Below are 15,815 nucleotides of genomic sequence, written 5' to 3' on the forward strand. Positions count from 1 at the left end.
GCGAGGCAGAATTCTTCACCCAAGCAACGCCCTGGATTTATGCACTCTGCTTCTATCGAAGTATACGTAGAACGACTCCAGTCGGCGCGAGTTATAACTGAGTTTGTATTAAGACACCAGATTGGAACTACCTAAATCACCACTTGAACTCCTTTTTCTTCAAGTGCAACTGCAAGCCAAGATGGGGTTTGACCAGGTCATCACACCTCTTATTGCGGGTACTAAGTACCTTGTCCACCCGCAAGCTTTGGTGAGCATGAATATCTATCGCAATCAAGCGCGGTAGCGAATCTGACCCATTCAGGGGACCGTTTTTGAGGCAATACCGATTCAAGAAATCACGCCTGTTGTACTCGTGGATGCAAAGGGAGTGCAAGAGAGCATCGAGAAACTTTGGCAGCAACTTGATCTCTTTCACCAAGCAGACGATATCTACTCCGAAGAGTTCGCCCAATCTGTCGTACTGACTGGCAGTCCGGAGGAATTGGACCATGGCAGGTCTAACTTGCAGTCGCAAAACCTCTCTTCCGTATACACGACCAGTGGAGTTGACTTACCACCGGGCCCGTACTTCCTTCATGGCCCCAACATTCACCAGGCCTGGCGCCTCTATCCAGATGACCTTGATGCTTTCATCTTCGGAGTGATACCTGAAAATGTCCTCCAACCTCAAAGGTCTGTTCTCAACCGCTTGAGAGAGGAAATTGGCAAATAGGAATGCTTCACTAACAATGTTCATCAGGTTCAAGACTTTGAGCTCTATAGCAGATGATGGCATCTGGAAGGAGATCGCTGTTCCCAGTCGCCTTTACTCGCGTCCTTCCCAAAATCGCCCGCTTGCGGGTGCTCGAGTGTGCTTGAAGGATATTTTCCACCTCAGTGGAACCAAAACAACCATGATGAGCCGGGCGTACTCAGAACTATACCCTGAAGACGAAAAAAGTGCCTCATATGTCCAGAAGTTAATTGATAAAGGGGCCATCGTAATTGGAAAAACGAAGATGACCCAGTTCGCATCCTCTGACGAGCCTACTGACCAGTGGATCGACTTTCACTGCCCAATCAACCCTCGCGGAGATGAATACCAGAGCCCTTCTGGAAGTTCATCCGGCGCTGCAGCTGCACTGGCTGGCTACTCCTGGCTAGACTACTCGGTTGCAGGAGATTGTAAGTAGATTGTCAGAGCTCAGGAAATATCCCTCCAAGAAGTTAACCGTCGCTGTGTAGCCGCTGGGAGTGTCAGAGCTCCCGCAACATGCAATGGGCTGTTCTCTATCAGGCCCTCCACAAACTCAACATCCATGGACGGCATTATTGTGAATTCACCGTACGTATCCGCTCTCGATTTTGGAATTCCATATCTTATTGATTATATGCCAGTCATTTCGATGTTGTGGGATTGTTCAGCCGCAGCTTGACAGATCTCCACCATGTCATCTCGAATACCCTGGATCTGAGCGACAATTCTACCACATTCCCATCAAAAATTATCTACCCCTTGGACTTTTTCCCTCATAGTAATCCAAAACATCAGGCCATGGTGGAAGAATTCATTGAGGTCTTGGAAGACTTCTTGGGGACCAAACGTGTCGAAATCAGCCTTGCTGAAAGATGGGAACAATGTCCACCGTCAGAGGCAAACGGAAAGCCACTCAAGGAGTATTTGTCTAAGGTTCGTATTCAACAGCTGATCATACAAAAAGTCATCCATTTTGACATTGCTATTTATAGAGCGCCTTCTGGTCAATGTGCCACGACTATTATCACGGCTTCGATGACTTCCGTGCGCGCTATTCAGAGAAATACGGCAAACCTCCCTACGAAGGCCCTGTTGTGAATTTCAGATGGTAGGTCTTCCGACATATCCAACCGGTATAGCAGCCTAGGACTGTTCTCATTTTTCTTTTCGCAGGGGGATCGGCAAAGAAGTGACGCCGGATGAGTACAAAACCTACCGTGAAGAGCTCAAGATCTTCCAAAATTGGTTCAACGAGAATGTCTTCTCTCACGACCCCAGCAGCATGAGTGAAGCCATAATGATTATGCCATACGGATCTGCCAACCCAAAATATCGGGATTCACCAAATGAGTTGTTTCCCCTTCCATCAATCTAATCAAGCCCCTCGCAGAGCTGACAAAGGCGTAGGAACCCATCGAGCTCTGGGACCATAGGGGAAAAATTCATATCTCCTGTCCTAGAAATGCCTCAGCTCGTTCTTCCTTGTCAGTTTGCTCAAGTATAATCAACCTCTATAAGAGTTTCTGATTTGCTAATTAGTCATCATCTAGTTGGTCAAATGCCCTACCATTCGCGGGTCTCAGGACGCCTTGAGCACAGGCCGATTGGGAGCACAATCCTTGGAGCAAAGGGTAGTGATCTCGTGCTGATCAAACTGGCCAATGCTGCTTTCCAGGCTGCATCGTGGCCCACAACCATCGCCACGGGTCGATACATGTATCCTCTCGGTGACAATATTCGTAATGTTGCTCTCGTTGACAAGGATGTCTCCAAAGACGAGGTTTTGCACGTCCAGACTCCCCTCAGCATGCTTTAAGGTCACGTCTGTATTGCCAAATGATCCGCCGATCCCAGTTTTCAAAGCTTCAGAATTTGATACCACTACCATCAGGACAAAATCTTCCTCACAAATATGCTGCGGAGTGGGACGACCTGATGGCTGTGACGATCTAGCGGAGTCAGATGAGTTCCATATTGGCAGACCATTCGTGTCTTCAGACCATCTCATCCCTTCCTTCTCCTTTCTCTTTCCATGTTCCCGGATTTTCGTCTGAATGCGCAAGTTAGTGATTTCAATTTGATTTTCTTCTTCGCCCGTGACACTGAGGGTGAGATTCCCTTATGAAGTGATTTTTAACGCCAGTCAAATTCTGAAAGTTCTTTTTCTCGCATCCAGGACGGGAATAGAGAGCTGTAGTTATCATATTCACAAATGAGAATTGAGTTGGATTTCAAATTTCATATAAAATTCAGACAGAAGACGTCGGTCACAAAGCAAATTTGGGACCCCTCACTTTCTTATTTTTCTGCCCAATATTTTGACTGGTCCCCATGGCATACACGTAGCCCTTTTCATGCATTACATCACGGGCCGGTATTGGTAGGTACAGGGTACGGCATACAGGGGGTTTGAATGTCACACACGTGCGATATGCTGACAGGAATGAGATCGCCCGAATTCTCAAATCCGGCAAACAACCAAGGTTAGAGCTTTTTAAGAGCATCATGGACTTTCCCATCCAATAGTTCAGGCATCACCTGGGGTAAGCAGCGTAGCCTACACTATTCTGAAAGATGACCGTGGGATTTAAACAAAGCGGAAATTGGAACTCCGGTCCAGCTGCCTCGTCTCGAGGGTATGCAGAGCACCTCGCCTGTTTTTTTGGGAAATAGCGCCGACAGTCGGCGCACAGGGATCTCAGTATAAAAACGTGCCCAGCTGCTTCATCCAAAGATCACAAAGAGACCGTGCGGCTGCTAATTGAGAAACGGTCCAAATAACTCCCCGAGATGGGGACAACCCGGCGAGCTGCCCACGTACGGCGGCCGATAGCGGCCACTGGGAAAGTGCACAATTTGGGCATATTCTAGACCGCCCTAGGGACCGCTCTGTAACGCAGGAATCGTTCTTTACACTGTCTTTCCCATACAAAAATAGATTCTCCACTTTCTACTAGACCCCATATTGACCGCTATTTCTCACTACTAATCCTAGGTGGTAAGCTGAAGCTATTTATACCATATAATCTGCTAACTCTCAATATCGCTAGGCGTTGAATACCCTCGCTATTACCCTGCTATAGCTGTCGCTGTGGCCGTCGCTGAATACCCTCGCTGTTGCCCTGCTGTAGCCGTCGCTGAATACCCTCGCTGTGGCTGTCGCTGAATACCCTCGCTGCTGCCCTGCTGTGGCCGTCGCTGAATACCCTCGCTGTTGCCCTGCTATAGCCGTTACTGAATACCCTCGCTGTTGCCCTGCTATGGCCGTCGCTGAATACCCTCGCTGTTGCCCTGCTGTAGCTGCTGAATACCCTCGCTGTCGCTGTCGCTGTAGCCGTCGCTGAATACCCTCGCTGTTGCCCTGCTGTGGCCGTCGCTGAATACCCTCGCTATTACCCTACTGTAGCCGTCGCTGAATACCCTTGTAGTTACTATCGTTATACGTTACTCTATAATAACGCCTCCTATCCCTCTTAATACGTATAGGCAGGAGATCGAGGATCTTGTCTAACTTAGGCGCTCTGCTAAAGCTATTCGTATTACCCTACTTAATAACTATAGTATTAGCGTTATAAAGCGTATAATTAATAACTACCTATAATTATAGAATATCTACCTAGCGAATCCCTGTCGAACGGCTAAGATAACCGAAGCTATAGATAAGCTTATTTATAAGCTTCTTCTCCTCTCTCTAAGTACTTAAGAGATTCTCTAAGTACTAAAAAGATAGGATATACCTATATCCGAACGCTCTCTTCGTAGAGCTCGTAAACGGCTTAGAATAAAACTTCGGGTCGACGATCCTAAGGAACGTAAGCGGTAGAAAGCTAAGATCGAGGCTATTCTGATTATAGAGGATTATATTAGAGATATTAAAAGCTATAGCCGGCGGCTATAATACTATTTCTTTCGTAGCTAAGGTCTTTCCTATCCCCGGTAAGTTAAGGTCTTTCCTATCCTCGATAAGTAGACACGAAGCTAATACTAATCTTTCTCTAGAGATAGAATCTAGGAGGTCTACTAAATAATTAACCCTAAAGCTATTAAACGTTATCGATTAGACCTCTAATACCGGAGAAGAGCTTACACTTACCCTAGGCCTAACTAGATATAGTATATTAATAGTTATATAAAACTAGAACCTTTTAGATTCGAGATATATACTACTATTAATAGATACTCTCGACTTATTATATAGATATATATAGGAATCTCTACTCGGACAGCAGTAAGTATACTTCGTTAGTATCTCGACTACGTAACTTCGAAGGGCTTTCTACTATATATTATATATACTAATCTAGGTACAGAAATAATAATACTTAGTAATACGTATCTAGCCCTTCGCTAGTTAGCGTTAGATAATAAAGATCTTTAGTAAAAAGACTACTTCTTCTACGGCCGAAGTACTAAGAATTAACGGATTAAATCCTAGTAAGGATAGCTCGTAGGGTTAAACGTCTTCCTATTCTACGAATATTTCTATATACTACAGTACGATAGGATTTTCTTAAAGTAGTATCTTCTAAAGTAAGTATTACTTCTTACCTATCCTCTGAGCTCGTATCTACTTATATATAAATAGATATCGCTTCTTACTATCTATATACCTATTCTCTGAGCTTGTATATACTTATATACGAATATTTAGAATATATATCTAATTCGGCGATAGTCTTACCGGCTAAATACTATCCTAGGGAAGCTAGTTATAAACTACTACTATCCTAACGCCGACGTCTATAATTATTAGTAATCCTTTAACTAAGAGCTCCTTCGAAGACTATAGTAAGACGTAGAAGAATAGGATCCTTTAGAATATCTCCTACTAACGACCTTAGTATAGTACCGCTTATAGCTTTAGTAGATTAGGTAGTAACTTATAGGCGTTAGCTTTAACCCTAAAGATCTACTACTTTAGCTCTATAGGGAAAGAGACTAGCTATACCGAGCGGTATATAAAGCACTTCGGCTTCGTATATTATACTACCACGAATCTAGTGAAAAGCCTATCCTAGGCGTCTATATAAAGCCGTATAGTATATATTTATAGTCGCTAATAGCCGAGATAGCTAAGATAGCTAAAATATAGTTCAAAATTAAATTTACGTCTTATATTAAGCTTAAAAGCCTCGAGTAGTTTATTAAGGGCCCCGATTAATCTCGAATCTCACTTCGAAATAGTATCTCTATAATCCTCCCTATAGGACACTATAGCTACTACTATCCTAGCTATATTATCTTCTTTAATAGTACTAGCAGCTTTATTAATAGTAGTAACTCTAACGCCTATACTATTAATACCGATACCTTTAATACTAGTAGCTATACCTTTACTAGTAACTATAGCTTTACTAGTAACTATAGCACTAGCGTAGCTAAATATACACTTTTCCTCTCTTTCTAGCATAATAAGTATAGCTAGAAGCTCGTATCTATATTAATAAGAAAGATATCCTCTACTATTACTACTACCGCCGCCGCCGCCGCCGCTACTATAAGAGATTTATATCTCTATATCCTTCTATCTCTAGGAGAGCCTAAAAGAGATAGAGCGGCTATAGGGTAAGTACTACTACTACTAGAAGAAGCTAGCTAACCTATCTTTTATCTATTAGTATCAGTTTCTTATATTTCCCCCTCCTCTAAGACTATTATCGATATCCTATCTTTCGCGAGAGACCTCGTCTTAAAGCTCGATCGGAACGTACTCTAGTAATTAGGATACTAAATAAGACTACGAGATTAGTTCCTTCTAGCCGAGGATATTATTTATTAAGGTAGAGGGAAAGGGCCGTTAATCGTACACTTTCTCTCTAAGTAGAATCTCTTCCTATTTAGAAGCCTTAGTAAACTTTACTAGCGCTTCCGGATAGAGAAAGGAAAATATTAGATATATATTATAATCCTACGGTCCTCCGAATAGGTAACGCTACAATAAAAAGAGGAGGATAAGCTATTTATAGAGCGGCTCTTTAACTATAATATAGATTAGGGTACTACTTCTATAGTAGTAGTAGAGGATACTACTCCTATAGTAGTAACAGAGGGTGCTATATCTCTTATAGTATCTTCCTTATCGAGGAAACGAGTAGCTTCTCTATTACGACGAAGCTAGCGGCTTAGGCGGCGGCGGCGATAGTAGACGAATATAGACTAAGATATACCATAAAAATAGTTTCAATATTATTATTATAGCGACAGTAAGGTAAATAACCGTTGAGATAGTACCTTACCACCTAATATCAGCGGAAATGGCTAAGATGTACTATAAAAATAGCTTCAGTATAGCGATAGCGAGATAAATGGCTATTGAGATAGCACCTTACTACCTGATATCAGCGGAAATGGCCAAGATACACTATAAAAATAGCTTCATTATAGCGACAGCGAGGTAAATAGCCGTTGAGATAGTTATACATGATTTAATATGGGCGTTGTAATAGTAATTTAGGTATCTAAATCTTTCTGCCGGTCTTAGAATATGCATAATTGTGCACTTTCCCAGTGGCCGCTATCGGCCGCCGTACCCCCTACCTGAGGGCGCTAGGTGACCACCCCTATACAAATCCTGTCGTATGGTTTGTTTTATTTTTACTTTTGCTTTTCTTTTTCTCAAGTTTATTCACTCACGTCTACTGCATATATTATTATAGTCGATGCTTAGGTCTATATATCCCTAGTCTTTATCATCTATATGCATATTCTCGCGTCGGCGAAGAATCCTTAAGGCTACTTTTAATGAGAACATAGTTAAGATCAAGGTATGAATCCCTGTTACGCTATACTCTAGCCCTTCACAATCATCATGGAAGTTCTTTGCTATATATCTAGCACATACGACCATAGGGTGTGGAAAACAGGGCTTCCCGTCCGCTCAGCCGTACTTAAGCCACACGCCGGCTAGTTAGTAGTATGGTGGGTGACCACATGCGAATCCTGGCTGTTGTATGTTTTTTTTCATTTTCATTTTTGTTACTGGTTCTTTTTCCTTTTCGATTGGATTGCGAGATTTGTGCCGCCGTTCTCAAGCAAGGCCCTTCTCACCCACATGCCCGGAAGCCCTTTATTTTACACCCCGACTACCTACACAAGACCTCAAGAGCTGACGCGTGCTCCATATTTGGCTATAGAGGCCGAAGGGGCTAATAGTCATACATCTGAACATGCTTGCTAACATCACTAGGTAGTGCCGAGTAAGGGTGAACGTTTTCCAAGAAACTTCTGAGTCAACCAGAATATAGATTGCCAGATATGGTGGACATCAAAACATCATGTCAATTTGAAATCTAATTTACATTTGTCCTTATCACAGACCTTCTCGCCGCTCAATTTTATGCTCAGAATCCAGACAGGTCGCGCCATAATCTTTGCAATTGTCACATATATCGAAATTTCCATCGTCACAGATAGAACAATGGTAGGCATTGCTTCGTCGTATACGAGCATTGCATATATCACAAAAGTGGTGCTCGAAATCCAGTAAAACATCATGTGTGGGTTCCCCAAAAAATCTGATGAGTGCAGTAACCCGATGATCTTCCAATAATCGCTTTGTGATTGAGGGTTGATTTCGCGCGATAGATTCTGTCAAGGCACTGCGCCCAAAGAGATCCGTTGCATTGACATCAATGATCTGAGATTGTAGCAACGTAGATACCATGTCGTGGCTGCCACGGACAGTGGCGTGCATCAATGGGGTACGGCCATATTTATCTTGTCCATTTGGGTCGCTTCCATGTTCCAGCAGGAACCTTACTATCGTCGCTGATTTTTTGAGGACACCCATGGATATGGCAGATTGACCATTCTGATGTAGGGGATTTGGATCCGCTCCATGCTCAAGGACTAACCTCACAACTGTTTCTCCATCTGCCACAACGTCACGTCGACCCAACAACGAGACACCCCTGCAGACCCTGTCTACCAAGCATCCATCATGTTCTCCCAAAGCCCAGAGTAGTGGTGTATGGCTTGACATTGCGTGGCGATTCGAACTTACTCCTCTGTCTAGAAGCGTTTTGACTGGGGCATCAAGTCCCCGGGCTGCAGCCCAAAGTAACGGAGTCTCTCCATATTCGTCCAAAGGGTCCGGCTCTGCTCCATACTCCAGTAACAACCTGATCAAGCTGTCGTCCCCATTCCCGGCTGCAAAAAATAGCGGTGTCTGGTTACCCATCTTCCAGGATTTATTCCGAGGTTCCAGTTCGAGTTTTCGGTGCCGTGAGTCCACGGTCACAGATGATTGCAGATTATAACGTATGGGAAGCATCCCATCGCTTTCTGGAATGTTTGGATCAGATCCCGCCTCAAGTAGAGCATGTGCGGCTGATACATGGCCCTTCTGCACTGCCCAGAATAGCGGGGTCCGGCCATGATGGTCTTTGATGTCTGAATGCACGCGCTTTTGTAGTAAACATGTCATCATGGCCTGATTCCGATCCAATGCTGCAAGGTGAAGAGGTGACTGCCCACTATGATCAGAGGCCTCAGATGCGCCCTCGTGGCCTAGTATCAAGTTGATGTCTGTTTTCTCGTGGTCCGTAAGCGGTCGATACTCACTCTCTGGAACGCTGGGATTAGCTCCAGCTTCGATCAGGATGTCTGCTATTGCTATAATTTCCAGCTTCACTGCCCAGAATAATGGTGTACGGCCGTTGAGGTCGCGGATATGAGGATCGGCTTCTCGTTCTAGTAGGTGTTTTATCATCGCTGAATCTTGACGGATGACAGCAAGGTGTAGGAGAGTATGGCCACTGCTCATTCTGAGTTGCACATCAAACCCCTTGTCCAGCAGGATACTAACAATTGCCGTATTCCCCTTTGAAACTGCAAAGAGCAAGGCTCTTTCACCGGTAGAGACATCAATCTCCTGCATAGCAAGTAACTCGCGCACTGTTGAAGTCTCTCCGACTATCGCTGCACATACCAACGGACACGGGATGTCAGTGTATTTGTGCTGTATCTGATGTAATAGCGTCTTCGAGATCTCAGAATTCTCAGTGCGAAGTGCCAGGTAAAACAGTCGACGGCTGTCATCTTCTTGGATGTCCTTGCAAGATCCCATTGCTATTAGCGACCTCACCAGATCACTGTGACAAGATTTTATCGCCCATAACAGAGGCGTCCAGAGCAAACAGTTCGTGTTGCCGTCTAATTGCGCGGTCCTGGTTGGGAGGAAAGGCCTGCCAGAGTGCTTATTTCGAAACAGTAAGCGTTCAAGAAACCGTATGATCTCTCTTCTTGAGTAGCCCTGTACCCAACTGTGCCAAATGCGACGAGCTGCCTCCTCTTGATGTGGCCTCCAGGTATGTCTTCTACCTCGGCGAAAATTGTCATGATCCAGAGCTTCAAACAGCTGGGGGTGGTGAGGTGAGTACGGCTTGGTGCCAAGGTCAGCCCCTTCCTTGAGAAGGAGAGCTACCATAGTGCCATATGCATGGGGGTCTCCTTTTGCTGTTAAGATGTGCTGCGCATATGCCAACGGTGTCTCCATAAGTAAGTTCTTGGGATCTGGTTCAGCACGACTACTTATTAATAGTCCGGCCACACTGTGGTGTCCTTCTTTGACGGCAAAAAATAATGGCGTTTCCAGGAGCGCATTCCGGTGATGTACACTTGCGCCTTTCTCCAGCAAGACTCTTACTATATCGTCGCTTCCGCTTTCGGCGGCGAAGAATAAAGCAGTGTTTCCCGTGATATCTTGGGAGCCAACTTCAATCCCCGCTTCGAGTAGGAGATTGACCACGGATACGTGGTTATGTTTTGTTGCAACAAGTAGCGCATTCTCCCCAGACTTATTACGTCTAGTTGGGTCAGCACCGCTCTGTAGAAGGTACCTCACTGATTCTTCATGGCCCTCCCTGGCGGCGGCAAGTAGAGCAGTCTCTGAGTGTTGATCTTGTGGGTTTAGTTCAGCTCCATACTCTAGCAAATGCTGAAGTGTTTTTATCTGGCCAACCCCTGACGCAGTTCTCAACAACCCATCCATCATAACCTGGCCTACGCCTGTATTCCCATTTGCCACCAGGAGTAGCTTGACTATTTTGTCGTGCCCTCCCCAGACTGCATGGAATAAAGGTGTCGTCCCGAGATTTTGGATTGGATTTGCAGCAGCGCCCCATTCTAAAAGCAATTTGGCAACCTCTTCATCCCCTTCCCGTGCCGCTGCAGATAGAGGTGTTGTGCCGTGCTCATTTGGATAGTCCGGGTTCGCTCCTTTTTCCAAAAGAAAAAGCACAGCATTATTGTTACCTGAGCACCGTGCCAGCATCAGCGGTGTACCTTCGTCGCCCGTCTTTGGAGAACAACGTGAATTTATCTCCGCACCATTATTGAGACAGAAGCGCATCAGCTCTATGTGCCCGATACGGGCTGCATGGCATAAAGGCGAATAGCCCCACATATCCTCGATATCTAGACAAGCCCCGTGACTATACAGAAGCTCCACAATTCTCTCATGTCCGGCGGAAAGAGCAAGAAGCAGGGGTGTCCAGCGATAACGATCTGTTGCATTTGGATCAACCCTTCTCGAATCAAGCAGTGTTTTGGCAGCGTTAAACCAGCCTCCGTGGGCCGCATAGGCGAGTGGACTCATTCCTCGAGACTCTTTAGAATCCATATCATCATTGGAATCAAGATAGATCTCAAGTATGTCTGTAAGACCAAAGTGTGCGGCGAGGTGTACTTTCGTGAGTCTGCGCGGGAGCACGGATAGCCAATGTGACCCCTCCAAATTGCGGAACGAACGATACATCATAGCTTGGCTTGCAGCGGAAATATTCTCTGTCTTATCGAGAAAGGTGTGTATCACGCTCTTTATTTCTGCTGAAAATTTCAAGGCTGCTGAGGCGTGAAATCCCCAGTTCTCAGCACAGTAATGAAACAGGGGAAATATTTGCAGTCGAATTCCAAAGTCCTCTTTGTTTGAGCACCGTCCAGAGGAGAATTCGTCGAATGAAAGATATGTGAGGGACGTTTTGGTAATTTCGACTTCTGCATCGTGGAGAACATGGGTTTCTGCCAGATATTCCTTTGTCGTGTAGTGGACTAAACGGATGGTGCCACTTTCTCGGTCGAGAACAACTAATCCAGCGCACAATGAGTCCATTATCTCAATTGCAGGAAGGAACTTCTTGTTCAAGGTTTTGTCGCCAGATCTGGTACCAAGGGCGTGTTGTAACTCTTGTGCATAGAGAGCCCTCTTACTGAAGGTCAACCATGACAATGCCCTAAATGCCATTCGGCGGAAGGCCTCTTTTTGGTACTGAATCCTGCTGATGGCCTGATCATAGGCTGTAAACAGCCCCTTTTGACCGTAAGGCAACGTCGATAAGGCTTCTTCAAGGTCTCCGACGCTCGGACACCCCATCAAATGATCCATGTGGAGTTTTGCAAGCAGAAACCTTGTCAGGATATTAGCCACGTATACATAAATCAACAGATTATCTCCAACGTACATCCCATCCGCAGCCTTCACAATGCTCCTCCTAACCTGTTCTTGAACTTCGGTATGTCCCGATATATTTGAGAGCAGTAGTCGAGGCATCCGATTATTCACGTAGGTCAAAATGTCCCCTTGCTGCGCTCTAATCTCCTTTGATACGCTGTTCGGAAAAAGGCTCGTGATGTCTGAGTTGAACCGGGAAGTTGCGAAGATACTAACATTTGCCTCTTGTTGAAGTCTGAAAATAGCGGATAAAAATTGCTGCATCTCTTCCAGATTCCAGGAACAATACTCGTCGAGCGCATCCATTACAATGAACACCTTATCAGAGTCTTTTGCCAATTTTAAGAGCTCCACTTGGACTTCAGTCTGATTTGGGCGTGTATTTTGGCTGTTGTGCTGGCTGTAAAGTTTCACAATGTGTGGTGCAACCGACGAACCTTTCAAAGCCAGTTGTTTAAGGAGACTTAGCAGAAGATCTAGGGTGGTTTGCGCTTGATGTGGCTGATAGCTGCAGAATATCCACGCGATGTGCACATTCGGGTCATCTGCGAATCTCCTATTCAAATGATCAATTATGATAGAGCTCATGACTGTCTTTCCAGCCCCTGGGATCCCAGGGCAAAACAACGTCTTTCTAGACTGGCTCAACCACTGTTCGAATTCTTGAGAGCCAATAAGCCAGAGGCCTGTTCCTTCTTGTCTTCGACTGAGCATGTCATTTTGCTGAGAAACGAAATCCAGATGGGTGATCCATTGCAGAATTTGCCAAGTTTGCTCTGTCGTCACGAACTTGCTTATCCCCAGCACCTCGTCATGAACTATGTTATTAAGAAACCCAGATCGGAATGAAGGTATTCCGGGCAGAGTCATCGTTTACTGACCTTTTTTCAAGGTGTCTTTTGCTGCAGGTTCTCCATCGACGGCTTTGGGCTGAACCTGCTCAAGGAACTCTTTTGCGCAAGCTGCCGCTGCCGCTGCCGCAAATGGTTGCCAGTCATCGTTTTTGTGCGAGTCGGCGTAGTCCGAGATCCCACGAATGACGATACATGGAAAATTGTTCATGATACCTGCTGCTTCCATCTCCAGGCAGATCGCCCCGTGCTTTTCCTTGATCTCTTCTCGCATTATGGCATCTTTGACCACTGTATTGCCAGAAGCAATAGTTCCAAAATGGATGAGAGGGTTGTCATCGAATCGCTGCTCGCGCGTTATTGCTTTCGATGGGTCACATGTCGCGCATGTTGCCCCCTGGACATGCAGATAGTCATATCGAAATAACTGGTCTAACGCCTGCTCAGGGCGAGAGTATTTTCTCTTTCGCATGAACGGGTATTTGCGCAACATTTCCTCAACATAAGACAAGATTTTATTCTCTCGCATTTCATGCTCCGCTTTGAGCTTTCCAAGAGCAGTTGCCAATGATCTAGGAGGGCGATTCAATGCAGATATGCTCTCAAAAGAACCATCCGCAAGTTTCTTCCCAAAGTCGTATGTGATAACTCCTCCATTCTTTGCATCACTGCTGAGGACAACATCGCCCAAACGAATATCGTTGTTTTCATCTGGAACACCCGCTCCAATACCAACCAACAAGCCAATACGAATGTTTGGAAACGTAAATAGCATATCCCTCGCAGCTACAGCAGCGGAGCTTGTTCCGACTTGGTGCATTGGTAGACACGCTACGGCAATCTTAAACTTGCCCATGGAGCCCAATATGTACGTGTTCTGATCTGCGTCGGCTGGCGGGGTGCGTGGCTCTCCATGCTCTTCATCCATCATGCCTTTTGCCGCTGCCATCTCGACAGGAAGAGCGCATATCCATCCCACTACATACTCTTCATTGGCAAAGCTTGGGGGCTGAGAGTTGGCCATGGCGCCTCATACAGGAGCAGAAATGTTAGCTGACAGTCGACCGCTTTTGTGATTTGGCTTGAGGGTCTCACTGGTGTCTCAGAAGGCGGTTGTAATGCCCACGGATGATATCCAGATTCGAGATGAGGACTTGAGGAGGAAATGATGGATTTGGCTCCGGGAGTGACGCTTCTCAACATTGGAGGGGTGGGGGAAATTTGATCTGGGTTGGCAACAGCCTCGCGCCCAGAAGACAGCGGCGATCATTGCTTCCACGTGATTGTCCTCAGGCTCGTGCACAAAAGTCGATCACTTGTCTGATAACTAAGGCTCTTCCACAGCCTGTGGAATCAGGCAGTAGTTAAACCAGAATTAGTCGTAGGGCTGGGCGCGAAAAAAGATGTATTCGCATCCAAAAGGATTTCATGTCATAAATATTGTGAATAAATTCCAATTCTCCACAACCTCTACACTTGGGTCTCTTCAATCAAAACTAGCGTTGCAACTCCCGGCGCCGACGCTGGAGGGGGGCGTTAGCGCTATTTGAGGCTGTAACTGTGTCCAAACTACCTCCTGGCTTTCGGCACCTGTCATTTCCCTCACCTGCCATTAGGCTAGTAGATTTAGCGCATCTAGTAGATTTAGCACATTTAACAACCTGCTTCTCATCTAAGGAAGTCCAGTTAGGTCATGCTAATAATTCGTTCCATCTTCAGCGTGCGATAGTGTAAAGATCCGTGAAAAACAGAGAATTCAAAAAGAAAAAAATCGGCGGGACCTACGGGGTATTACCAAGATATCCGAAGGCGCCTTTTACTGTACAGGCAAAATATCCAGGTGGGTGAAGTCCGCCCACACCCAACCGTGGGCGTTAGGTGAACGCCGATATACAAATGCTGGTACATGTTTTCATTTATTTATTTTTTTTTTTGCTTTTGCTTCAATCTCCTTTAAGTTTTATTCACTCACGCCTACTCCGTATATTATTATTATTATCATTTCCCATTAAATTCGATGCTTAGGTCTATATCTCTCCAGTGTCTATCATCGGTATTATATATTTATATTCGCGCTGGCCAGGAATCCTTCTACTTATAGTAAGACTGTAGCTAAAATCAAGATATACATCCCTGCAACCCTATTATACTTTAGCTGTTAGGAACGATTATGAAGCTTCTAGCTTAAATTCAAGCACATACGACCATAGGGTGTGGAGAACAGGGCTTCCCGTCCGCTCAGCCGTACTTAAGCCACACGCCGGTCAGTTAGTAGTATGGTGGGTGACCACATGCGAATCCTGGCTGTTGTATGTTTTTGTCCCTTTTTACTTTTTGGTAATTTCTGTTATGTATAGGTAGGCTTGGACGCCGCTGGTGCTGGAGAGTAATCTTATATCTGCATCTTTGCATATGCCTGGATCTCCTCTTTGGTGGGGTGAGTGGATCCCACTCCCCTCGTCTAGGGCAAGTATATAAAGCACTAGAGAAGGGTAGTATCCGCTTTGCTTCTCCGCATAGTGCGGAGCCACATATAGGATGGCGGAGTATTTACCAATAATAATATACTAGAGATACATAGACCTAAGCATCAACTATAATCGGAATATATAATAATGATATACGAAGTAGGCATAAGTAAAGAAGACTTCATGGAACAACATAAAGGCAACAAAAGAATAAATAAAAACATACAACAGTCAGGATTCGCATGTGGTCACCCACCATACTACTAACTGGCCGGCGTGTGGCTTAAGTACGGCTGAGCGGACGGGAA

General features: G+C 45.2%; 3 protein-coding genes across 3 annotated transcripts, besides 2 other annotated features; 1 reads left to right on the forward strand and 2 right to left on the reverse strand.

Moving 5' to 3' along the window:
• Positions 1-181: 181 nt before the first annotated feature.
• Positions 182-2,555, forward strand: N7482_007572 (uncharacterized protein; the record flags this gene model as incomplete). The annotated part of the gene is made up of 9 exons (XM_056689697.1): positions 182-250; positions 305-675; positions 743-1,167; positions 1,228-1,327; positions 1,381-1,672; positions 1,732-1,847; positions 1,913-2,089; positions 2,147-2,223; positions 2,290-2,555. 9 exons carry the CDS (start codon positions 182-184, stop codon positions 2,553-2,555), a joined length of 1,893 nt encoding a protein of 630 aa, XP_056542126.1.
• Positions 2,556-8,622: 6,067 nt separating this feature from the next.
• Positions 8,623-9,806, reverse strand: N7482_007573 (ankyrin repeat domain-containing protein; the record flags this gene model as incomplete). Its single annotated transcript, XM_056689698.1, has 3 exons — positions 8,623-8,658; positions 8,742-9,611; positions 9,669-9,806. 3 exons carry the CDS (start codon positions 9,804-9,806, stop codon positions 8,623-8,625), a joined length of 1,044 nt encoding a protein of 347 aa, XP_056542127.1.
• A 353-nt stretch (positions 9,807-10,159) lies between these two features.
• Positions 10,160-14,063, reverse strand: N7482_007574 (uncharacterized protein; the record flags this gene model as incomplete). Its single annotated transcript, XM_056689699.1, has 3 exons — positions 10,160-10,195; positions 10,386-13,006; positions 13,070-14,063. 3 exons carry the CDS (start codon positions 14,061-14,063, stop codon positions 10,160-10,162), a joined length of 3,651 nt encoding a protein of 1,216 aa, XP_056542128.1.
• Positions 14,064-15,196: 1,133 nt separating this feature from the next.
• Positions 15,197-15,348: a sequence feature (Protein overlapping with rRNA (N7482_007575, KAJ5160571.1) was converted to a misc_feature.).
• A 390-nt stretch (positions 15,349-15,738) lies between these two features.
• Positions 15,739-15,815: part of a sequence feature (Protein overlapping with rRNA (N7482_007575, KAJ5160571.1) was converted to a misc_feature.) that runs on past the window's edge.

This window comes from Penicillium canariense (genome assembly GCF_028826845.1).
Source record: "Penicillium canariense strain IBT 26290 chromosome Unknown utg000004l_segment0_segment0, whole genome shotgun sequence".
NCBI classification, from domain to species: Eukaryota; Fungi; Ascomycota; class Eurotiomycetes; order Eurotiales; family Aspergillaceae; genus Penicillium; species Penicillium canariense.